This window comes from Petaurus breviceps, unplaced genomic scaffold, assembly GCF_028583685.1.
Source record: "Petaurus breviceps papuanus isolate PSGF00001 unplaced genomic scaffold, PetGlider_PUasm1.0 90849, whole genome shotgun sequence".
NCBI classification, from domain to species: Eukaryota; Metazoa; Chordata; class Mammalia; order Diprotodontia; family Petauridae; genus Petaurus; species Petaurus breviceps.
This window is the reverse complement of record NW_027187361.1, coordinates 23,187,708-23,212,467: the sequence shown is the minus strand read 5'-3', so window position 1 is coordinate 23,212,467 and position 24,760 is coordinate 23,187,708. Positions and strand designations below refer to the sequence as shown.

Below are 24,760 nucleotides of genomic sequence, written 5' to 3'. Positions count from 1 at the left end.
AAGTGCTCCCCCCCAATCTGGATGTCATAATTCAGAAGGCTTTCATGAGGTAGAAAATCATACAAGTCAAAAGGGAAAACTCTCCCAGACCTAGCGGTCAAGCCACCTTTCTTGTTTACATTTGCAAATCGCAGTGTCAGTGTGTGAAAAGCCAGGTAGGACATCATGCACATTTGAGATATTTTTAAGCTGTTTGAAACTCTATGTATAATTTTAAAAAATCAAGCACTGAATACGTAAAGGCACATATAAATAAAAAAGTTAATATGGGATAAAATGTCACAAAATCTTACCGATTCTTATGTTTTTGGGGCCCCACATTAACTATGTTATTATTATTACCATTCCCCTAAAACCTGCTGACTTGGCAGTTAGTTAACTTGCTCCTAACTTGGCTAACTCTCTTAGCAGCACCTCTACTCTTCCAGTCACAGACTCAAGAACTGTTCCCTCTTCTCACATTCATTAGACTGGAGGATCATAAATTTAGAGCTAGAAGACAGCTCAAGGGGGATCTAGTGCAGTTTCTTCATTTTACAAATGTGGAAACTGAGGCCCAGACAGATGAAGGGATTGTCTCGGCCACACAGGCAGTAATTAAGCAGGGTCATAATTCAGATTCAGGACTTCTGATTTCAAATCTGGTGCTTTTCCTGTACCATGCTGCATTCCCAGGAGTCTTGACAATGAAATATGAAAAATCATTTATTGGATACTATGCACAAAGGATTGGAGAAATGACTGGGGGCTTACAGTTACACCCGTAGGAAGCTTCAGCTGCAAATCAGATGGTAAGCCCTCTTCTTCAAGGTCTTACCACTGACAAAACGCTTTCTGATGTTGACCCATCTGATGACGCCAATGAACTCTGTACCAACAATTTCTTTCTCCCTGGGTCTCTGGTAATTGTAGCTGCTAAATCTCCACAATAGTTGCTTCTGGGGATGATGTCCCAGGTGAGGGGAGGGAGGGTAGAGGAAGAGGCGGGGAGCAGTGCTGGGGGGATGAAGGAAGGGGCTGGACTGAAAGAGTGGGGTCTACATGTTCTTACTACTTCCAAGACTCTTGGATTCAGGATCCTATCTCTATTGGGACTTCAGGGAAAGTGCTAGTAGAAGTGTTGGCCGTGCTTTATCATGACTGGCACATACTGTCTCTTTTGTCTCTCCCTTGAAGTGCCTTGCTGCTTCAGGTAGGCTGGCCTGCCTTTCTCAAATGTGGCAAAGAAAATGTGATTTGTAGGTTGCTCTGTCCCCTACCGAGCCCAAAGGGACAGGCTTGTAAACAAGGCTCTAGTGTCTGGCCCACACCACACAACCCCTTAGAGCCTGGGCATTATAATTTGTTGGCTAGTGCTTCTATGCACACTCTTACCATCCCTCCTGTCCCTTTATCACTTCGTCCCTATTTCTAACTTCTATTTCCTCTTCTCCCATTCCCGTGCTTTTAAACCTACCACACCCATATCCCCCTCCAACTCCGTCCATACCTTCCACGGTGCCCTCTTGCAGAATGAATAAACTTCTGTTTAGTTTTGGCCTCTTTTTCTTATGCTTCCATTTATTTAGTCTCCTTGGAACCTGGCAGGCCCTGTATGACAATGCATCTCATCTGTCCAGCACAGGCTGTGCCTCCCTTTACACTCTTGGCACGTTTACCATGGAAGGAGACTTGTAATCCTCCACCCTTCTACTGCCACTTGCCGATGTCCCCTCTGACTACTACTACTTAGCAGCTTCTCCTTTCAAGTTTACTCTGTGCACACTTTTCACCCTATGCAGACCGAAGTAGCTGCTGCCTGAGGCCCCCATAGGTATTTCTCCCTTTTCTCAAGGCGCTTAGCACCAGACACGTGTGGTTTCCCTCAACTCTCCAATTCTTGACCTTAAACTATTCAGCTTCAACATTTATGATGACGCTTCCTTAAGTATTCTGAACTTCTGAATTCCCTGATTTCCTTACATCCCAAGGCCTACTGCATCAACTCAACTTCAGCCACACGCAGGAACTGTCATGCCCTGGATCAAACCATGACCTTCCATCATTCAACTTCTCCTTAACCCTATTTTTACCTGCATTTCTAGCCTCATTCCCAGGGCCACTCTGGGCTTTCTCAGGACATTACCCTTACTCCAACTTGACTTCTCTCCTTCCCAATTTAAACCCAACACTTAATAAATTAAACTCCGCACTGTCCTCTCCTCATGAATTCCTTGCCCTCTTGTTCTAAGATGCTCACCCGCTGCCCAGCCTCAGCCTGGTTTACTCCCACACTCTACCCACATGCCACATAAGAGCTGGCCCTACTTATGTAATCGTGCTAACTGGGGATACGACAACATATTTATGTGACCTAATTCTACTTTGCCCTCGCTGCACAAAAGTAATGTTTTTCCTCCTCCTGAAATGATTTTCTATCTTACCCCCAACACTATTTAAACCTCTTTTGTCCTCAAGCCTCTTCTATTTCCCTTCCCCTCTGCCTCGGCTGAGGACTTTACATCTTGTCTGAGCAAGAAAAGCAGGGCCATTCAAACTAAGCTTCATTTTCTCATTCCCACCCGCCTTAACATCATCTTCCCACTCTTTCCCTTCTGTCTCCCATGATGAGGGGGTCCTCTCTGCCACAGCCAGCACCTGTACCTCTGCACTTGATTTTATTCCCTCCCATCTTCCCAAACTTCTTTAATGGATTCTACAGGCACACACAATTGTGTGTGTATCTCCCTCCCCCCATTATCAATGGTCATTGTATCGATCTGGGTTCTTACGGCTTTCAAAGTTGTTTTCTCAGTGTTGTTAGTGTATAAACTGTCACCCATCGTTCTGCTTATTTCATTCTTTATCAGTTTATAAAAATCTTCAGAATCAATCATTTTTATAATATTGACGTTATAAGTATAAAACATCCTAGCTCTGATTACTCCCCTCTGCATCATCTCTCTGAAATCTTGTTTCCTCATTCCTTACAGCACAATTGTACTCCATCACACATTCCTCAACTGATGTGCCCCTCCTCAATCACCTCCCCAGGACTGTGTCTTCCATGCCAGAGAAGTCACTCCACCCCTTCTCCCATTACAGGTACTCGGCTCCCCCACCCCTGCTTCTCCCTTTGATTGGCTAGCTCCTCTCAGAGCCCAAGGGGGAGGCTCAGCCCAACCATTTCATTCCTATTCAGGCTACACCCCAGTCTTTCTTTACCACCTCCAAGCAGGGTACCTTCATCTCCCCCCAGCAGAATGTAAGTACCTACGGACAGAGACTTTCTGCTTGTTTGTAGTTCCAGTGCCGAGAGGGCCAGGCACGTAGGAAGAGCTTAATCAATGTGTATAGAATGAATTGATTTCACGGGCATAAGGAAATCCCACAGATACAGGAAACCCTCCACAAATGTAGATCTCTATCTGCTCAGCCTGACTCTTCAAGACTTTGCCATTTCCTTCTTCAGCTCATTGTACAGATGAGAAAACTGAGGCAAACAGGCTTAAGTGACTTGGGTAGGATCCCAGATAATAAGGGTCGGAGGCCAGATTTGAGCTCAGGGAGTGGAGTCTTCCTGACTCCAGGCCTGGTGCTGCCCTGGGAAGTGCCTCAGGCAATGTGAGTTTAAGGGACATTCTCAGGGTTATGCAGCAGTATTGCCACGGGCAAAATGAACCCAGAATCTTCAGACTCCAAAACCACCTCTATCCTCTACCTTCTGATGCCTTTTCCTGACAGTTACTTTATACAGCTCATATCTTGTACTTCAGGGACCTACAATTTCATTCATGTGGGTCTTCTTTCTTCCCTTAACATAAATAAGGAGCCTTCTAGGCCTAAATGGTCAATCTTTGTGAATTGTGAACAAAGTTTCATCACCAACCATCACCACCAACTAGTGACAAGTTTGAATCCTCCTTCAAGTATGTAATAGCTGAGACCGTGATAGTCAGGTGATTCCGTTTCCTCCTCTGTAAAATGGGGAATAATAATAGCAGCTACTTTGCAGGGTTGTTGTGAGAATCAAGAGTTAAGGGATGTAGAGTGTTCCTCATCGTGTTATCTCGATGACAGTGGTTTTCGTTTTCAGTTTTTTGCCACCACAAAATAAGCTGCTATATTTCTGTACATGTAACCTTCTATTTTCTTTCTTTGGTCTCTTACGAGTATGGGTCTAGTATGGGTCAAAGGGCATAAGCAGTACAGTAACTTGTTGTCTATAACGCCAAATTGCTTCCAGAATTATTGGGCCTATTCACAGATCCAGCAGCAGTGTATCAGAATGCCTATTTTTCCACAGTTAATCAATCAATCAGCATTCCCTCCAACGTTTATCATTTTTGTCATACTTGCCAATCTGAAGGCTATGAGGCAGAATCTCAGAATTGCTTTAATTTGCATTTGTCTAATAGTTATTTGGAGCATTTTTTCATATTGCTTGGGCTTGTTTCTTAGATGCTTGTATTGTTACAACACTTATCAATTGGGAAAATGGTTCTTACAAATTTCAATCAGTCTCTTACGCATCTTGGAAACGCAACCTTTTCAGAGAAACTTGCTGCAAAGATTTTTTTCCGTAGTTAACTGTTTCCCTTTTAATCTTTATTAAATTTGTGCATAAAAACCTTAAATTTTTTTGTGATTGAAATTCGTAACTTTATCTTCTGTGATTTTATTAGTCATGGACTTTTTTCTTATTCATACGCTTAATAGGTATTTCCCCCATACACGTCTAATTTGTTTATGCTGCATGAATTAAGGACATGTATGGATTTAGAATTTAGAATTGTATGAGGTAGGAGGTGTTGGTCTAAATCGAATTTATTCCACATTAAAGTCCAACTTTTCTCGTAGTTTCTGCCAAATAGTGAGTCCTTATCCCAATCACTGAGGTTTTTGTGTTTACTGAATATTAGCATATTAGAGCTTTGGTTTTTTTGTGTATCTTAATTTGTTCCACAATTTAATCTACTTTTAACCAGTGCCAAATTATTTTAAATTATTACTTCTTTGCATTAAAGTTTGAGTCATGGCACTACTAGGCTCCCTTCATTTGCATTTCTTTTGAAATTCTTTACCTTTTAAAACTCTCTATGAATTTCATTTTTTTTTTTCTAGTTCTACAAAGCAATCTTTTGGTAGTTTGATAAGTATGGCACTGGGTAAGTAAATTAATTTCGGTATTATTGTCACTTTTATTATAATGTCTCTTCCTACTTGTGACAATTCCTATTTTCCCAATTATTTAGATCATTTAGTTCTATAGATAGCTGTCTCTAGTTCTATTTGCATAGTTCTTTGGTGTACCTTGGGAAGTAGACTCTCAAGTATTTTATGTATTTTGCAGTTTCTCTTTCTATTTCTTCCTATTAGTTTAAAAAAAAAATATCATGTAGAAATGCTGATGATTTATATGTGTTTATTTTATACCCTGCAACTTCTCCAGAAGACTGTCAGATCAAACATCCCCCTGCCATCTTTCTAATCTTTCCCTATCTACTGATTCCTTCTCTTTTGCATTCAAAACATGTCCAAGTCTCTCTTATCTTTAAGAACAAAACAAAACAAAAAACAGAATAACAAAAACTTCACTAGGCTCTCCCGATCAGCCTACATCTCTTCCCTTTCTTTCAAAATTCTTGGAAAAAAAACAAACCCAACCATTTGCACATGTGTGTGCACACACATACACACACGCTATGATCCTTGTTAGCATGTAACACACACACCATCTATTTACTGTAATCCCTGTTAGAATGATATGCGTGTGTCTCATATGCATGTGTATGTTGTGATCCATTAAAATGATATGCGCATGTCTTTATATGTATGTGTATGTTGTGATTCCTGTTAGAATGTAAGCCCCTTGAGAGCAGACTGTTTCATCCTTCTGTATCCCTGACACCAAGTGTCTTGCCTTCTCTTCTCCAGAAAACCGGCCTAAGCTCTTACAATTCCATGTCCCATGAATCTTTTTTCCCACGCTATGCCAGTTTTGCTGATGCCTGCTGACACAACCATGTCTCTCCCTGCCTGAAAACCCCTCACTTGATCGATCCCTGCCAGCTGCTACCCACGTTCCTCTTCTTTACTTCTTGACGTTAGCTACAATCAGTGCCCCCACTACTTTTCCTCTCCTTGTCTTCAGAATTCTCTGGCCTTATCATTCAATTGAAACCACCCTCTCCAAAGCTTCCAATCATCTCCTAACTGCTCAATCTAACTGGCTTTTTTCAGGGCTTCTCCTTCTGGGCCTCTCTGCAGCCTTTCACCTTACTGATCAGCCTCTTTTCTTCTCTAGGTCTTTGTGGCACTGCTTTCTTAATTCTCCTTCCTATGTGACTATGTGTCTCAATCTCCTTTGATGGCTCCTCATCGAGGCTGGTTCTGCTAACTGTGGATGTCCTCCAAGTTCTGCCCTGAGCCCTCTTCTCTTCTTCCTCTGTACACCTTCACTTGGTGATCTCCACGCTCAGGAATCAAACAACATCTTTATGATTTACTTATCTCTAACTTCTCCCCTAATCTGCAGTCTCACGTCTCCACCAGCCCGCTGGACATCTCAGCCCAGATGTCCTGTAAATATCTTTATGATCTACTTATCTCTAACTTCTCCCCTAATCGGCAGTCTCACATCTCCACCAGCCCGCTGGACATCTCAGACCGGATGTCCTGTAAATGTCTTAAATTCAACACGGACAAAACCACATCATTTATCTTCCCCTCCTCCTAACTTCACTATCAAGACACTTGGCTTCTCGTTCTCTGTGGTTCTGGGAGAATCACTGTCATTTGATCTCTAGGCTCAGTTCCCTCAAACATCAAATGAGGGGGTGATAACATGATCTTTAAGAATCCTGCCAGCTAGGGGGCAGTTAGGTGGCACAGTGAACAGAGCACCAGTCCTGGAGTCAGGAGAACCTGAGTTCAAATCTGGCCTCAGACACTTAACACAAAACTAGCTGTGTGACCTTGGGCAAGTCACTCAACCCCAACTGCCCTACCTTCGCAACAAATAAATAAAAAAATAAAGATCCCTGCCAGCTGTAAAATTCTAGGATTTTCCCCATCACTGCATCACTGAAGAGCAGAATGAGTCAGAAAAGCACAAGAGAGGAATTTACTACTTGGGTGGCACCAGTCCCAACTGTGTGGAATGACTAGATGTGGGAAGAAAAAAGCCCAGCCAAGGAAAACAGTGAAAGAAGGATGAAATGCCAATAAATCTAAAGCAACTGTCTGATGGATCTTATTTTCATTCAGAAAAAAAAAAAAGGTATGGAGTTAAAAAAAAAAAAAAGATACTTACATCTAAAAATCCTGTGTATACCCGTACAGGTAAATTAAATTTTGAAGCATTGGTAATAAGTAAAATATTATTATCTATATGTATAGATGATGTTGAAGGCATAAAAAATAGGGTAAAAATATATCTTGACTCATTTGGAGGTATTAAGACTGGTTTGCTGAAATTCTGTACCTGTAATGCAGAGAGAGAAAGAAAATGTTAAAAACCAGCATCACTTGTCACTCTTTCTGCTGCCCTGTCTTTTCTTTACACTTTTCTACGTCACCCTTTTCTTATGTGATTCCCTCTTCTTCCTTTTGTCTTTTTTACTCCTCCCCCGTCTGCTCCCCCAATTAAGAACAACTAACACTCAGACTCACTTTAAACATTGTTTTGGCTTCTTCCGGCAACATCACATCATGAATGAGGATTGCAAAACTGAAAGTGTTAGTAAGATAAATTGGCCTTTCTACAGGGTCAGCAGGACTGTCCCGGATGTGAAATAATGTGGCAGCATGATCAAATCCCAAGTAACTATTTCCAAAGAAAAAACAACAATGAAAAGTCAAATTTCCTTTTATCTGTTAGTTTTACCAAGTTAAAGCATATTTATGTTTCTGAGTTTTCAGCATTATATTCTTAAAAGTAATACATAATTTTTGAAATAGATCATTTCTCTAACACACATATTTATATTTATCAATTACTTCAAGGAACTTTTTGCTGAAAAGAATCATTACAATTTGGTTAGCCAAAAATTAAAACTACTATTCTGGTGTCAGCTAACAAAAAGGGAAAATAATCTAGTTATCCTTTCCAAACAACAAAGATTTAAAAAAGGGATATAAGTTGGGGTGGCTAGGTGGTGCAGTGAACAGAGCACCATCCCTGGAGTGAGGAGGACCTGAGTTCAAATGTGATCTGACACTTAACACTTACTAGCTGTGTGACCTCGGGCAAGTCACTTAACCCCAGTTGCCTTGCCTTCCCCCCTCCAAAAAGCAATTAAAAAAAAGTCTTTAGCTTCAACTTTATATTTGTTAGCTTAGCTTCAGTTAATCAAACTTTTAAAAATTATTTTTTAGATAATAAAAATAAAGTTTGTCTCCTCTGTCACAGGAGGAAAAACATTTCAAATAAATATGCACAGCCAAACAAATTAAATTCCTGTACTATGTCCAACAAACAAATGATTCATTCTGCGCCTTGAGTCTAATTGCCTCCTGTAACAAGATAAGTAGCATGCTTCCTCATCAGTCCTCTGGAGTCACAGTTGGTAACCAAAAATTGATATGAAATAGTGACTGTCCAAATGTTAAAAAGGAACGGCAGAAAAGAAATTCAAATGGTCTAAACACTATGGAATTCTGTATTTTTTGCTCTTACATGTCACTGAGTCATTAAGATTTCTTTTAAACTCAGATCTAAGAAATACTTATTATTTTATATATACATATATAACATTCCTATTTTTCCTTTATAAAAATAAATACCTGCTGTTGATGAAAAGGGACAGGCAGGTATTGGAATAAATTTATGTAGCTGGGTATAAACTGAGTGCAATCATACTATTTTCACAAGGGAATGAGAGGAGAAACTACTTAACAGCAAAATGAAGGAACATGAATTTAATGCAAGACTTACCCATCTAAAACATCAGCCTGATACGGAATTTCAAGTTTAGAATAACTCTTCTCTTTTGCTTTAACAGTTATTTTTCCAGAAAACTGAGATGTTCTTTTTGCTTTTGATGCTAAAATAAAGCATAACAATGTCTATAATAATCCCTCTGCTACCAAAGGAAAACCACATCAAGAAATTTGTGCAAAAAAGCATAAGGTTATTTTAAAAACCACACCTTGAATGTTGAAAATCTACAGAAAAAAAAGCTCAGTATATATAACAGATGCTTTCTTTATTGTCAATTTAATATAATCTACAACTATGATTTCTCTTTTTTTCCCGTAAGAGAAAGAAAATCTCCTTTTGCTTCAATTCGAAATAAAATAAGAGTAATTCACAAATGGACACAGCAGCTAAGTAAAGTTTACTTTCTATTTTGCTTTTGCCTGATGGATATCTTGATTTTACTGACAACTAGGAAAAAACATTCCATGTATGGTATGGATTATCTATAAATACAAATGGAGATACCCTGGTCAATAGTAGCATAATAAGAGTTATGAGTCCTAGGTTCGTATTTTATGTAATACTAACTAAAAGTTTGAGTGTAAGGCAGGCCAATGATGGTGTTTATAACAACTGCAGCTCTAAATTTCACTGAATTACTGTTAAGGCAATTCATTGTGCAATTAAAAGAAAACCATTTGGGAGGACCATACGTAATATTCTTTAGAACAAACCATTAATTACTTGCAAATAAACTACAAAATGTTATTTCATCTTCACCTTTTGTGATACATTTCAGAAAACTTTCTATTATAAAGTATGATCACCACATTTGCAAATGTATTTTACGAGTTGCTTTGCCATAAATGAAATTTTGTCACCAAAGAAAACATGAATTTAGGACGCTCCTTTTCACGTAGTTTAGATTTGGTGGAAAAAAAAAACAATCAGCAACTGCCTTCCATAAACATTCTTTAGTTGTTTGTTTTTTAATTATTACATGCCGATATATTTTTCATTATTTGGTTCATTCATCTGTCTTGCTTTGATGGAGGGCACACCACTGTCCCAGTGCCTAATGCTTTTACGACCTAGGAGTCAGCCTGAATTCCTCACTCTCAACTGGCCCCCCTTCCTACCTTCCTCCCAAACCAATCCATTCACCTTTGCAACATCTCTCCAACATGTCCCTTTCTCTCCCGATATTGCCACTGCTCCCGTGAAGTTATCACCTTGAACCTAAATTACTCTAATAGCCTGCTGGTGGATCTGACTGACTCACGTCTCTTTCCTCTCTAAATGATCCTCTTATTCTACCACTGACGTTATTTTCCTAAAGCATAGGATAATCTTGTCACCCCTATACTTAACAAACATCAGTGACTCCCTCTTGCCACATCCCCCCAAACACTCTGGCTTCAAAGCCCTTCACAATCTAGCCCCCTGCTCCCTTTCTAGTCTCCTTACACCTTACTTCCCTACACTTACTATTCAAGGTGATACTAACTTCCTGCCTGCCCCACAAACAAGACACTCCATCTTTCAGCTCTGGGAATTTTTCCCGTCTGTCTCCTGAAATAGTCTCCCTCTCCAGTCCAACTACTGACCTCCCTGGCTTCCTTAAAGTCCCAACTAAAATCCCACCCACTATACAGGAAGCTTTCCTCAACCCTTTATTTTCAGCGTCCTCTCTTTGTTAATTATTTCCTATTTATCCTGTGTATAGTTTGTCTATAGCTTGCTTTGTAAATATTTATTCACAGCTTGTCTTTTCCATTATATTGTAAGCTCCCTGGGTTCAGGGACTGTCTTTTGTCTCTTTTTGTACCCTTAGTGGTTAGTCCAGTGCCTGGTAAATAGTAGGAACTTAATAAATGTTTACTGGTTGATCGATATCAGTCTAATTATCATTGATCACAGAAAATGTAAAGAAAACTATAATTCATAAATGAAAAAAGTGGTGCTATCCATATTGGATGAAATTCCAGAAAATTGCTTATATAGTGGACATCTGTTATAACAAAATATCATTCCATCCATTTTTCTAAATTTCAAGGGTGGATTCTGGCAAGAAAAAAAATAGCTTGGTCCCAAACTAATAAAAATAGTATTTAAAAATTCTACCACTTACTGAAAGCATGAACATTTAATGCTTTTTCACAATTCCTTTAAGAAATTCCAATTCAATGTTAAATACTGAATAAGAACAAGTTATGGGTTAAACTGGAAATGAGTTAGCAGTGTGCCTTTGTCAACACAGATTCCTATTTTTACAAGAATGTGCAGGGGTCACTGAAAACTAAAAAGCACCATAATAATCCTGAAGAGCAAAGGAAAGTCTGAAAATATGACATGGGTGAGACTCCCGGACGTCACCAGGTACTTCTCTGCCTCTGACCAATGAAAGAACCTTCCTACTGATATTGACGTTAATGCATGCCAAGTGAAGTCACAACTGAGTTCTTTTATTTCAGCAATAACTGGGTTTCACACCTAGAACCTGGGGCATATCCCCCCTCAACTCCCAGCTGTGATTAAAATGTCCAACATAAGTAGTGCCTCTTTTTTTGGAGTATATAGCGTGGTACATTTCGCTCCTTTGTAGGAAGACCCAGTTACAGTAATTATGGGAATATTTCCCTATAGAGCCTACATGGAAAAAGAATAGCTAATTTGTGAGGAACACAGGATGGGAGCCGAGAGACAAAGAACACTTTAACCACTTCCTTACATTTTTTAATAGAAAAAACGGGAACACTTCTGACAGTTTCCTATATTTTTAAATAGGAAAAACAAAATTCAAAGGTCAACCCTTTGGAAAACTTCATAAGAGTTTTGCTTGCTTTAGAGACAAAAGAATGAAAGAAGTTAAGAGAGCACATTGTAGCGGTCAAAAATCCTGGCTGGCCATGTGTGATAGTAATGGCAATTAAAGATTCCCCTGTATTGGCTTGGTTTTCAAATTGATTGTATTAAAACCCAGAGTTTGTTAATCCCACCTGTGGGATGGGCTTGTTGATGTGAAAAGAAAGTCCTGAAGTGGGAGGAGCTGGTGACGTAGATTTGGAGACACAAGAGAGAGGTGGAAGATCTTTTTTGGTAGCAGCACCTCGTGGAGAGAGAGAGACTAAGAGAATTGCTGGTGGCCGCTTTGAATTGCCCTGGACTTTTGAGACCTGCCCCCTGAGCTGCCAAGGACTGAGGAGACATGGCTGTTTTGCTGGTACTTTGTCTGTTTTGATGTTATTTTGCCAGATTTGTCCACTGGTGAAAGACTGTCCTTTTGTTGAAGAAGTCCTGGAACCTGGCTGTTCGCTAAGAAGCCCTGAGACTGTCCTGCAGACAGAGAGTGAATACTGTCCACTGGTGAGGGACAGTGCTATTGTTGCAGGGGTCTGGAGACTGTCCTGCAGACAGAATGAATACTGTCCACTGGTGAGGGACAGTACTGTTGTTGCAGGGGTCTGGAGACTGTCCTGCAGACAGAGTGAATACTGTCCACTGGTGAGGGACAGTGCTGTTGTTGCAGGGGTCTGGGAGCCTTTCTGTTGGTTCAGAAGCCCTGAAGAAGGATTTTCTTGTTGTATGTCTACAGAAATCCTGGGAGAGGGCTTTGCTAATGTGTTCAGGGGTTCTAGGACTGTTCTACAGACAGAGGACAAATTCATGAAGGGACTGGCAATGTATCTTATGGCCTTGCTAACCCTTGTCTCCCCAGGAACTAAGATTGCTGAGAACTTGCCTCATGTCAAGATGAAGAAAAGACCTCCATTTGGGTATTAAGTGCTGTGTTTAAACTTGATGTAACTCTGGGGTAGATTCAATTGTGATCCAGGGGTGGGGAACTTTTGACCTTATGTTTGGAAACTAATCTACATTTGAGAAGAGGGGCTTTGTGGTGGACTTAATTAAGGTATAGCCTAGGGGTGGAGAAGTATTTAGAACAGAGACTTTGTAATTGATTGAATGATTGGAAGATCCTGGGGTGGGGTAGTACTTGGAGATTATTTAATCACACTTAGTAAATGCTGTATTTGGAATGATGTCATGTTTTGATCTTCTCTGTTCTTGGTTTGTCACTAAATAAAATAGAGAGCACCTATGCTGGTATTTTGAACCTGGGAAGTTGCCTTCTTTTGGCATTATATTACACCATGCTAGACCATAAAAAGAGGAACTAAGGTAGGCCAAGCCTTGGGGACTGGAAAAAAAGGGAATGATGTAGCCCAGCTGGAGACAAGGAGATGTCCTTGGGGGTTACAAGGGTCAGAGGTCCTTCCCCATTCCTTACCCTGCTAAAAACCCTGGTTCAGGCACCACTGTCTCCTAAGGGTATACCTGATCCCTCCTGCTAGACAGGGGAGAAGAGTGAAAGGTGGGGGATTTCCCATTTCCATTTAAGGTCTAGAGGACATATCTTTCTGGCAACCCATGCTAGAATTATGGATGCAGGTTCCTGATGAAGCAGTGTCATGGGGGTGGGGTGGGGGGCATGGGGAACAGGGGCTTGATGTCCTAGTTTGGGCAGTAAAGACTACTTCAGGTACATTTTGGGGTTAGATGGGTTTTGGTGGGCTGGTCTGGAAACCTAACTATCGGGACTGTGGGGAGCAGTCTTAGATGCCACAGTTTGATCAGTAAAGATTACTTCAGGTACATTTTGGGTTAAATGGGCTGGAAACCGAACAACCATTACATTGATTCTGTGGTGAAATTACAAGCAACTGACTCATAAAATAATTTCTGGAAAAAACAAGGTCATCCATTTGGTAATCTCTGGAGTTTCTGCCTTGAGGCCCATCACTGCCACTCTCAGACCATGCCTTCCAAGCCATACTGATTCACATTCCAATGCCTCGATAACCACCTTGTTATCCTTCCCTTCCTCCACAGATCTGGAACCACTGAACCTTGATTAAATTAATTCCATCAGTATGCAATGGCTCCCAGTGGCTCCCAAGATCAAATACCACATGCTCCTATTTAGCATTTAAAGTTGTTCAAAACCTGGCCCCCACCCTTTTTAGCCTTCTTACATATACTCCACATACTCTCTGATTTAACTGGCCTCCTCCCTACTGCCCAGATACGACTCTCCATCTCTGGCTGTCTCCCACTCCTGGAACATTCTCCCTCCTCATCTCCCACTCCTGGCTTGCTTTAAATCCCAGTTAAAATCTCAAGATCAGAGAAGACCAGAAAGGTAGAAGGAAGACAGGTTATGAAGGGTTCTGAGTGTCCAACAGAACATTCTGTATTTGCTCCTGGAGGCAATAGGCAGCCACCAGAGTCTACTGAGTAGAGAGGTGACATGATCAGACCAGTGCTTCAGGAAAATCACTTTAGTGGCTAAATGGAGAACGATAGACTGGGGAGAGACTTGAGGAAGGCAGAGCCGCCAGCGAGTGACTGTGGCAATCCAGGCACTTGGTGATGAAGGCCTGGCCTAGAGTGACGGTGATGATGTCGTAGAGGTGAAATCAGCTGGCCTGCTTGAGAACAGGGACTGTCTTTCACTTAATCCCCAGCCCTTAGCACAGCGCCTAACATGCAGCAGGCACTTCATAAACGCTTATTAATAGACTGACTGTCATTCTGGGCAATAGACAAGTCTTTGTTTCTTTCAATTTTCTCTACAGAGGAACTGAGTTCTTATGAATGGCCATAGATCTCATTCAGAAAACCTTACAGTATCTTGGAGCTTGATGTAAACACAATAATGTTATGGAAAAAGGATCTCACTATACATAGAGAATCCCTCTTCCAACTGTTTTCTGTACCTGATGCTGCTCACCAAAGATCTTTGCCAGTCTGATATCAATAATCAGAAGACCACTGAGTAGTTATCTGTGAGGTTACATCTAAGGAGGACTCTTATATAGTCTTAAACGTACAGGAATCATTTCCTTATAAGACTTGCTCCACTGAGTCAAGTGATTTTTTGGAGTGTGGGGGAGGGAAGGGAGGGGGGTGTCATCAACAAGTAAACACAGCCAGATCTTACATCCTCAAGGTTTTTTTCAGTCATTTGTGTGGCCTGTGAGACTGTGTTATGCTACAGAAATTAGACTATGAAAGCTACCTGTTCCTTTCTCATATCTTCATCAAGAATCCTATTTATCTGTCATTCTTATAAAAATTTTGTAGAGATAAAAATGTGGGTGGAGACTTAAAAAGAGGGACACAGAAAATGGTATATGCCTGTGTTGAAGCTATTAATTTACATGTAAATAGTAACTAAACAAGGTTGGTTGTCTGTACTGAAATTTAATGTTAAGTAAAAACAGTTACATCTAAAAAAAACCATGGTTGGGGTGGCCAGGTAGCAGAGCGAGTAAGAGCACCGGCCCCAGAGTTGGGATGACCTGGGATCGAATCCGGGCTCAGGCACTTAGCACCCACCCAGAAACACCTGGTTGTGTAACCCTGAGCAAGTTACTTAACCCCAATTGCTTAGGGGTGGCCAGGTGGCTCAGCAAGTAAGAGCACCGGCTCCAGTGTTGGAATGACCTGGGGATCAAATCCGGGCTCAGGCACTTAGCACCCACCCAGAAACACCTGGCCGTGTAACCCTGAGCAAGTTATTAACCCCAATTGCTTAAAAAAAAACCATGGTCTAGTAACTGCTGATGTCCTCTTGATCACTTCTTGGTTCCACGATCTTTGAGTTATGTGCTATCTTTGCCTTTCTGAGATAACCTGAAAAGACATGCTTTCCAAAAATCATATGGATTTCTTCCATGTCTGTTTATTTTATCTGATCAGCCACGTTTTCCAGTTTCATTTCTTAAGCTCCAATAGCCCCTTCCTTATATCACTTATCAGGTAACGAGGAATTCAGAATCCTAATGCGATAGTCCAAGGAGATGAATGACGAGAAGAGACCATGGGGAGGGGTAAAGAGGGAACCACGGAAAAACCGATTCCCTTTTCCATCCATTTCTATCCGTTTTCCCTCCAGTTTCATTCAGAAATACTTCTGAGATGATCTCACTCAAGAGGGTCACATTACTATGCTTTTCCCAGACTCATTTCTCCATGAAATACTTATTGTTTTATGACATGACCTTACTTATTATCTTTCAGTCATCCTTCTTACTACTTAAAACAAACTGTTGGCCTTGACTATAGAACTATCAAAGAGTGCCTAAAGAGTTAAATGATTCTTTTGTTTCTGTGGTAAGCATTACTTTAAGGTATGCGCAGCATTTTTTCTTTAATCATTCCAAAAGTCACAGATGATTCTTGAGAAATTTTCATAATGATTTAGAATGTTCCCACAAACCTATTCAGGAACATACCAGTTGTATCACCAACATATCTAGTTTTTTTTATTAAAACTTTTTTTATCCTGGTTAATCAAGAAAATATTTTTAGGAAAAAAGCTGAATACTTACCATCAAAACTAATACTTGCAACTTTGGTGTATTTACTTTCTGAAGCTTTTAATGTGATTGGCTTAAAGTTTACAGTAACAGCGTCATTTTGCGGCGTGGGTCGAATACTCTGCAAATAGAAACCACATTAATTAGCATTCTTTTGGACTAATGGGTTAGGTTGTTTTTGTAAGCTTTGCTCTAAAGACTGGTAAACTGGAAGAAGAAAAAAAAATTGTAAAGAACAGCTCAAATGGTATAGTTTAAAAAACAAGACCACTTCAAATTAATTATCATTTAAACATCTTTCTAAAAGGCATGACAGGGGCGGCCAGGTAGCACAGCAAGTAAGAGCACCGGCTCCAGTGTTGAGAAGACCTGGAGATCAAATCCCAGGCTCAGACACTTAGCACCCACCCAGAAACACCTGGCCGTGTACCTTGAGCAAGTTACTTAACCCCAATTGCTTAGGGGCGGCCAGGTGGCTCAGCGAGTAAGAGCACTGGCTCCAGTGTTGGGACGACCTGGAGATCGAATCCCGGGCTCAGACACTCAGCACCACACCCAGAAATAACTGGCCGTGTAACCTTGAGCAAGTTACTTAACCCCGATTGCTTAAAAAAAAAAAAAATAAAAAAAAATAAAAGGCATGACAGACTGGAGAGTAGAAATCATTTAATGAACCTTAAAGGCCAGATGATGACCTGAATAACACACTACAAAGAATATCATACAAGTATCTTTCAAATCAATGCTTAATCCATTCTTAATAAAAAATAATTAGTAGGAATAATGTGACTGGGCTCTTTTGAATGAAATAAACAATTGAAAATAATATTAATAACAATGATTATGAAGTATAGGCTTCACTGAGTTTGATGCCACTTTATCACTCAGTTTTGTACAGTGGGAAAAGTCCTGGACAAGGAGTCAGAGAACTGGGCTTGAACTGCAACTCCGTAACCGCTAACCAATCGTTTCACTTAGCAGAGCGCTGGTTTGGTCTAGGTGACATGTCAGTCTCCTTCTATAACTATTTAAAGAGTTCTTCCCTGGCCAACCCTTGAGAGGAGGGGTTAGGAAGACAGGGCAGCAGGAAGCAGCAGTCAGTTTGCCTGCAAATTCCTCCAGACAGACCTAGAAAATGCACCAGACCAAATTCTGATCATTCCTCGAAGTGAGTCATGCTTCCAGCCCAAGTCATTATAGAAGACAGAGAGTGAGGTCTGTAAACAATGGGGAAGGAGTCTGTCTAGGAGTATGGCATGTATAGATAGAGACCTTCAGTAAAGAGAAACACTGCACACGAGGGCACGAGGAGAGCCCAGACCCACACCTGGGCATCCTGATGGAAATGTTTGCCAACTGGCAGCTGTCACCCCCTACTACGCTCTGGGTCAGAGATCCAGTGTGGAAGGCGTATGAAATCTATGCTCAGGGTGGTGTTCTGGGGTAAGGGGCAGCAGCAGACCCGAGGCAATGTACTGAAGGAGAAACAAGCTCAGAAGCAACTAGCAATGGTGTGGCTTGGACATGGGATCTCACTTCTGATTTCTAACAGTCTAAAGTTTGTAAAGGAATAGCCAGGGCAGCAGGCCCAGATCAAATGGAAAACTACAGTTCTGCCACTCTGAAGCAAGACAGCTTTCCAAAGGATTAGTAATAGCAGCTAAGCCCAGTCACAGGCTTCTGCTGATCAGACGCAAACCCAGATGAAGAACTTGCAGAGTTCAGACTCGAGAAACAGTGATTAGACTCGGCTCTGCAAACTTGCAGGACCCATCCTGAATTGGCCCTCAAGTCCCTGAATAATACTATGCCCAATACCCCAAGAAAGCAGGATCCGCCTAGGAATGAGGCTGGTAAAAGGAAGAAACAGTACTGAATCCCAACACAGAAAGCTATTATGGTGACGGGGATGTTAAGGACAGAAACCCAGAAGAAAAGAATGACTAAAACTTCTACAAGCAAAGGCTCAAAGGAAAACACAGCATGGGCACAAATCCAACTAGAATTCCTGAAAAAAACTTTTTAAATTCTTTTTTGCTATTTTTTTGGAGAGGGGAAGGCAGGGCAATTGGGATTAAGTGACTTGTTCAAATCACACAGCTAATTTTGTGTTAAGTGTCTGACGCTGGATTTGAACTCAGGTCCTCCTGACTCCAGGGCTGGTGCTCTATTCACTGTGCCACCTAGCCACCCCTGCTCAAAGAACTTTTAATGAGTTTACAAAAGAGATAATAAATGTTTTTATAAATGAAATAAGAACACTAGAGGAAAAAGTTGAAAAAGAAATGAGAGCTATGGAAGAAAGAATTGGAAAGGGAATGAATAGCAAGGCATAAGAGGTACAAAACCTTGCCTAAGCATCAAACTCCCTGAAAATTAGAATGGACTAAATAGAAGCCAATGATTCTAGGATATAAGATAAAACAAACTCAAAATATTGAAAATATCTAAGAAAATGTAAGATACATCATAGGAAAACAAATCAGCTGGAAAAAAGATTAAAGAGAAAAATTTAAGAATCATTAGACTACTTGAATGCCATGACGCAAAGGGAAAAAAAGTACAGACATATTTCAAGACAATCATAAAAGAAAACTGCCAAGACCTCTTCGAACCAGAGGGCAAAATGGAAACAGAAAGAACCCACTGATCATCTCCTGAAAAGAAAAACAAGAACAAAGGAAAATGAGAACTCCAAGCAATAAAAAAGCCAAAATCTAGCATTTCCATATAAAAAAATATTATAAACAAGTCAGAAAAAAAAAAGAATTCAAGTAATTTGGAGCCACAGTAAGGATCAAACATGACTTAGTATGTGCCACTATAAAGAAGAAAAAGCTTAAAATATGATATTACAGAAGTTAAAGGCTCATAGCCAAAAATAACACCCAAAAAACTGAGCATTGTCCTACAGGGGAAGAAAATGGACCTTTGATGAAAAAGCATAATCGTCATGAAAAGACCAGAGCTAAGCAGAAAATCTGACATACAAACAAACTAGTCAAGAGAAGCACAAAGAGGTAAACATGAAGAAGCAATCCTACAGGACTGAACAAAGTTAAAGTATTTTTTTCTTATATGGGAGATAGTATACATGTCCTCTCAGAACTTTATCATCCTCAGGGGTCAGAGAGAGAGTTCAATAAGAATTTATAGGTTCCTGAAGTGGGTGATAATTCCCTGTGGGGTATCCTGGAAAGATTCAGCAGAATAGTGGTAGCTTCAGGTGCTATTGTGGGGCATTGAATAAACATAAAGGGTTAGTGAAAGTATAAGGAAAGAAGAGAAGATAAAGAAAATTTTGAAAAACTAATGGTACATGTTTCATCTATTGTGCAACAGAGTTAAAGCTGTAGTGATTATATTAATTTCCAAATAAACATAAAAATGCAAGTTATAACCTATCAGTTGTAAAGCCCACCAAAAGGTCTTAACAAGCAAGTGTAGGCAGACAAGTGTGTTGTGCACTGTCAGGAAGTCTAGCATGCATTGGCAAGAATATGTGCTTGCAATGGCTTGTTTATAATACAATAGTAAACGGTTACATGATGCAATATTGCATTATCAGAATTTCAATGCAAGAAAAAACCCACAAATTTACAATAAATTATTAAATTTAAGATGTATCATTTAAAAATATATATATATATATATTTTTACTTTTAAATGATACAAAATTTAAAAAAAAAACGTTAAAGGGTTAAAGAAAGTAGATTTCCACGGGGCACTGGATTTTTTTAAAAAGGGGGTGGTAGGCCAAATAAGTCTGGGAACCTCTGAATTAGACAGATAATCTATGAGAGGAAAGGAAAAGAAAGAAGGGAAGAGTCTGACATAAATCCTAAATTTTAGATGAGCAACTTTTAAAGGATTCTGATAAGGGATAAGTAGAATCCTAAGGACGAAAAGAGCTAGCAAAGTAGCAGAGAAAATGCTGGACTTGAAAGGAAAATCTTAGTTAAAATCCTGTCTCAGACACTTAAAATTAACGTAACTGAACAAATCAATCTACCTCAGCCTCAGGTTCCTCATCTGTAAAATGGGGATAGCAGCTGTAGTAATAATAATGATGATGATGATAGCACCTACCTCATAGGGTTGTAGAGAGGTTCAAATAACAACACCTACAAAAAATTTTCCAAACCCTCAAGTGCTATAGAAAAAATAAAGATAATAATTATTATATATTAGGAAAATCAGCCTGGGACAGATGGGAAGCTCCCAAGAATAAAATTCTTGGGGCGGCCAGGTGGCTCAGCGAGTAAGAGCACCGGCCCCAGTGTCGGGATGACCTGGGGAACGAATCCAGGCTCAGATATTTAGCACCTACCCAGAAACACCTGGCCGTGTAACCTTGAGCAAGTTACTTAACCCCGACTGCTTTAAAAAAAAAAAAAAAGAATAAAATTCTGAATAGACAAAGAGGAACAATTTCAGTAAGTACAGAAAGGGTGGCTATACGGGGAATTCACTAACCCGCTTAGTCACATCTGGAAGATGAAGGGAATAGAGGATGAACACAGAAATACGGCTGAGCCCTCTATAAATCCTTTCTGGAGTGAGAAAGCTCATAATGAGCACAAGGTGGCAAAACCAAACCAAAACAAACCCAAAATACCACACCCAACAAAAACACAACAGGACAAAAAAACCAAGCACAGAACAAAACACAAAACCAAAACTAAGGAATAAAAAAAGCAGGTGTATCTACAATGAGGTAAAGAGATGATCAAAGAAGGGATACTAAACATTAATTCAGACAACTGATTAAATAGGATCTCTGGTGGGCAGGGATGGGATGAAAATAGCTGATGAGAGAAGGACTTCACAATTCTTATTTAACTTCTGTTTTTCTTATCAAGGATAATGACTTTTGGACTGTACATGTCACAACCAATATGGCTCATAGAGACTTAATAGCCAGGACACATAAAGACATGAGTAAGTGCCACTTACTCTTACTGAGTTCACATCACTTGCCTGAGATGGTTGTGACGGCTGATCTTTTGTCAGATATAAGAGAAATCCATACAAGTCATTAGCCTTCTTACACAAAGTGCTCAAGTCTTAGAGTAGTTTTAAGCTATAATTATACTGGTATGATCTTCTGATGAACAATTCAATTTTTCTTCAATTTAGTTCTGTCATTATTTCTGCAAAGAGTGTTTTATAGTTAAATTCATACAATTTCTTTCTTTCTTTTTTTTTTTTTAAGCAATTGGGGTTAAGTAACTTGCTCAAGGTTACACAGCCAGGTGTTTCTAGGTGTGGTGCTAAGTGTCTAAGCCTGGCTTCGATCTCCAAGTCATCCCGACACTGGGGCCGGTGCTCTTACTCGCTGAGCCACCTGGCCGCCCCAAATCCATACAATTTCTGAGTGAATCTTGGTAGATACATTCCCAAATATTTCATAGCTTCTAGATTTATTTTGAATTTTGAGACTTTTGAGACACCTAATATATGCATAACCAACCAAACCCAGCAAAATAAGCAAGAAAGAAATTCTTTCCAAAACAACTGCAGAAGGTATAAAATATTTGGGAGTGTCTACCAAGATTCACTCAGGGACTATATTAATCTAACTATAAAAGATTCTTTATAGAAATAAAGATTGACCTAGATAACTGAAGAAACATTAATTGCTCATAGGTAGGTAGAGTCCGTATAATAAAAATGACAACACTCCCTAAATTAATTTACTTATTCAGTGCTATGTGCAACTCTCAAAAGAACATTTTGTAGAACCAGAAAAAATAACAAAACTAACAGAAAGGAGAAAGGTCGGTCAGGAATCTCAAGAATAACAATGAAAAAAAAGGGGAAAAAGAGAATTGATCAGCTCTCAGATCTCAAACTTTATTAAAAACAGGAATTAGAAAAAGTGCTGGTGCTGGTGAAGAGATCAAGAAATGGATCAGTGGAATAGATAAGGCACACAGCAGCAGTGTTTGGAAAATTCAGCCACCTCCTAGCCCCTGACCAGTTACTGGAGGAAGGACACTATATGACAAAAATTGCTGGTAAAACTGGTCTGCAGCCTGTCAGAAATTGGGTTTAGACCAATTACCTTATATCACATAGCAAGACAAGCTACAAAAGAATAACTATATGTACAGATATCTATATCTATTCACATCCATATGTGTGTGTGTATGTTCATACGCACAGATATAAAAGTACACGTCATAAACAACTGCAAAGAGAAAGGAAGAAATTACCTCTCAGACCTATGGATATTTTCGGGAAAAATTAATGACTAAACAAATGATAGTATCACAGAAGGTAAAAGTTTTTGCACAAACAAATCTAATAGCAAAAATTAGAAAGGTAATTAGGAAAAAATTCTTTGCAATAAGTTTCTCTGGTAGAGGTATCATTTCCAAGTTATACAAGGAACTGATTCAAATGAGCAAAACTAATAGTTATTCCCCAGTAGAAAAATGGTCAAATGATAGGAATAGGAAATTTTTAAAGTGATCAGCGACCATATAAAGTGCTTCAAAAATAGCTAACATTCACACTGGGCTCGCTGTGGGCCAGGCTGAGCTCTTACACAAACATTATCTTATTCAATCCTCACAACAATGCTGGGAGGCAGTTGTTATTATTATGTTCGTTTTGCAGCCGAGGAAATTGAGGCAAAATGAGTGAAGCAGTTTCTCCGGCGTCACACAGCTACTGAGTGTTTGAGGCCATGCTGGATCTCTGGTCTTCCTAATTCCAGGCCCAGAGGTCAATCCACTGCATACCTCAGTTGCCTTTAAATCACTGATAATTAGAGAAATGTAAATTAAAGCAACTTTCAGGTTCTATTCACATCTATTTGACTGGCAAAGATGACAAAAGAGTTTAAAGACAAATGCTAGATGGGACTGTGGGAAAATAGGTTGGTAAAGATGTAAATTAGCTCAGCCAATCTGGAAAGCAATTTGGAATAAGACCTACAAGGTTACCAAAGTGGGCACATCCTGTCACTTAACTATGCCACTGCTAGACTTAGACCTTAAGGGAACTGAAGAAAAAAAGAAAAGGATCTGGACAAAAATGTTAATAGCAGATCTTTTTGCGGTAGCCAAAAATTAGAAATTAAGGGCACGTCCTCTAATTGGGGGAAGACTAAGAAAACTGTGCTATTTGAATATAATGGAATGTCACTGTGCAATAAGAAAGGATGAAATAAAGAAACTGATCTTTATGAACTGATGCAAAGATAGCAGAACTATGAGAACACAGTATACAATGATAACATACAGAAAAACTACTTTGAAAGGCTTTAGAACTATAATCAACACAACTATCAACCCAAAGTCCAAAAGAATGAAGATGAAGCAAGCCATTCACTTCATAGAGAAGTGATGAATGTAAAATATAGAAAAAAGACATACTTTTTTAGACATGGCTAATATATAGGTGATTTGTTTGCCATAATCTGTACTTATGTATTAAAGAACTGTTTTGCATGGTTTAAAACTTTTTTTACTCAATAGAAGGAATAGTGGGAAGGAGAATTTAGTTAAAATATACTTGCCATTTGAAAAAAAATGAAAATAACAGACTATTTTTAAAAGAGTAGAGAACATGGTAGAAATACCTTAAGATTAGAGAAAGGAACATGTCTCGATTTTCAGAAAAGGGAAGAAAATTGGAGTCAGCAAACTATAGGCCAATGAGCTTTTACTGGATTCCCTGCAAAATTCTAGAGTTTTTATGTGTTGAGTGAGCACCTTAAAAAAAAAAAAGTGATGACAAAGAGCTAGCATGACTTTATCAAGCATAAGTTATGCCAGACAAATTTCTTTCCTTTTTTGACAAGGTTAACTATGTTACTAAATTAGATGAATATTATGGATAGTTTATCTAGATTTTAGCAAAACAATTAATAAAATCTCTGATGCTATTCTTGGGCAAATAGGATTCATATATAAGACAAGAGTACAGTTAAGATACTGAACAGACTGGATGGCTGGACACAAAGGGAGATGGTGAAATGGCTTGCTGTCAGTCTGAAAGGCCCATTGCGGTTCCTCAGGGATTTTGTGCTTGGCCTTGTATTATTCTGTATTTTTTATCAATCACTTGCACAGAGACAAAGATAGCATGCTTCTCATATTTACAGATGACATATAATAGGGAGGGATAGCCAACCTATTGGGTAAGACAGTAAAGATTCAAAAAGATCTTCATAGGTAGATCAGAAGGCTCAATTTAACAAGATAAAATTCAACAGGGAAAAATATCTAAAGTAATGTTTAGATTTAAAAAATCAGTTTTGCAAATACAATATTAGGTAGGTATGGGTATATAAATCTGAGAAAGATCTGGGTATTATAGTGGGCTATGGCAGTTAAGAAATCTACTGTGGGGGGTGGCTAGGTGGCGCAGTGAGTAAAGCTCTGGACCTGGAGTCAGGAGAACCTGAGTTAGGTTCTGACCTCAGACACTTAACACCCAAAAAAAAAAAACTAGCCGTGTA

General features: G+C 39.5%; 1 protein-coding gene across 2 annotated transcripts in view; it reads right to left on the bottom strand.

Moving 5' to 3' along the window:
- Positions 1–24,760, bottom strand: part of TMEM131 (transmembrane protein 131) — a 255,926-nt gene that overhangs the window by 39,179 nt on the left and 191,987 nt on the right. For both annotated transcript variants that reach the window (XM_069072955.1, XM_069072956.1), the window contains 4 exons: positions 16,300–16,408; positions 8,918–9,026; positions 7,654–7,807; positions 7,295–7,465 (listed from right to left, as the gene is read on the bottom strand). In XM_069072955.1, coding sequence (XP_068929056.1) covers positions 7,295–7,465; positions 7,654–7,807; positions 8,918–9,026; positions 16,300–16,408 — 543 coding nt within the window. The remainder of the gene's footprint in view (positions 1–7,294; positions 7,466–7,653; positions 7,808–8,917; positions 9,027–16,299; positions 16,409–24,760) is intronic.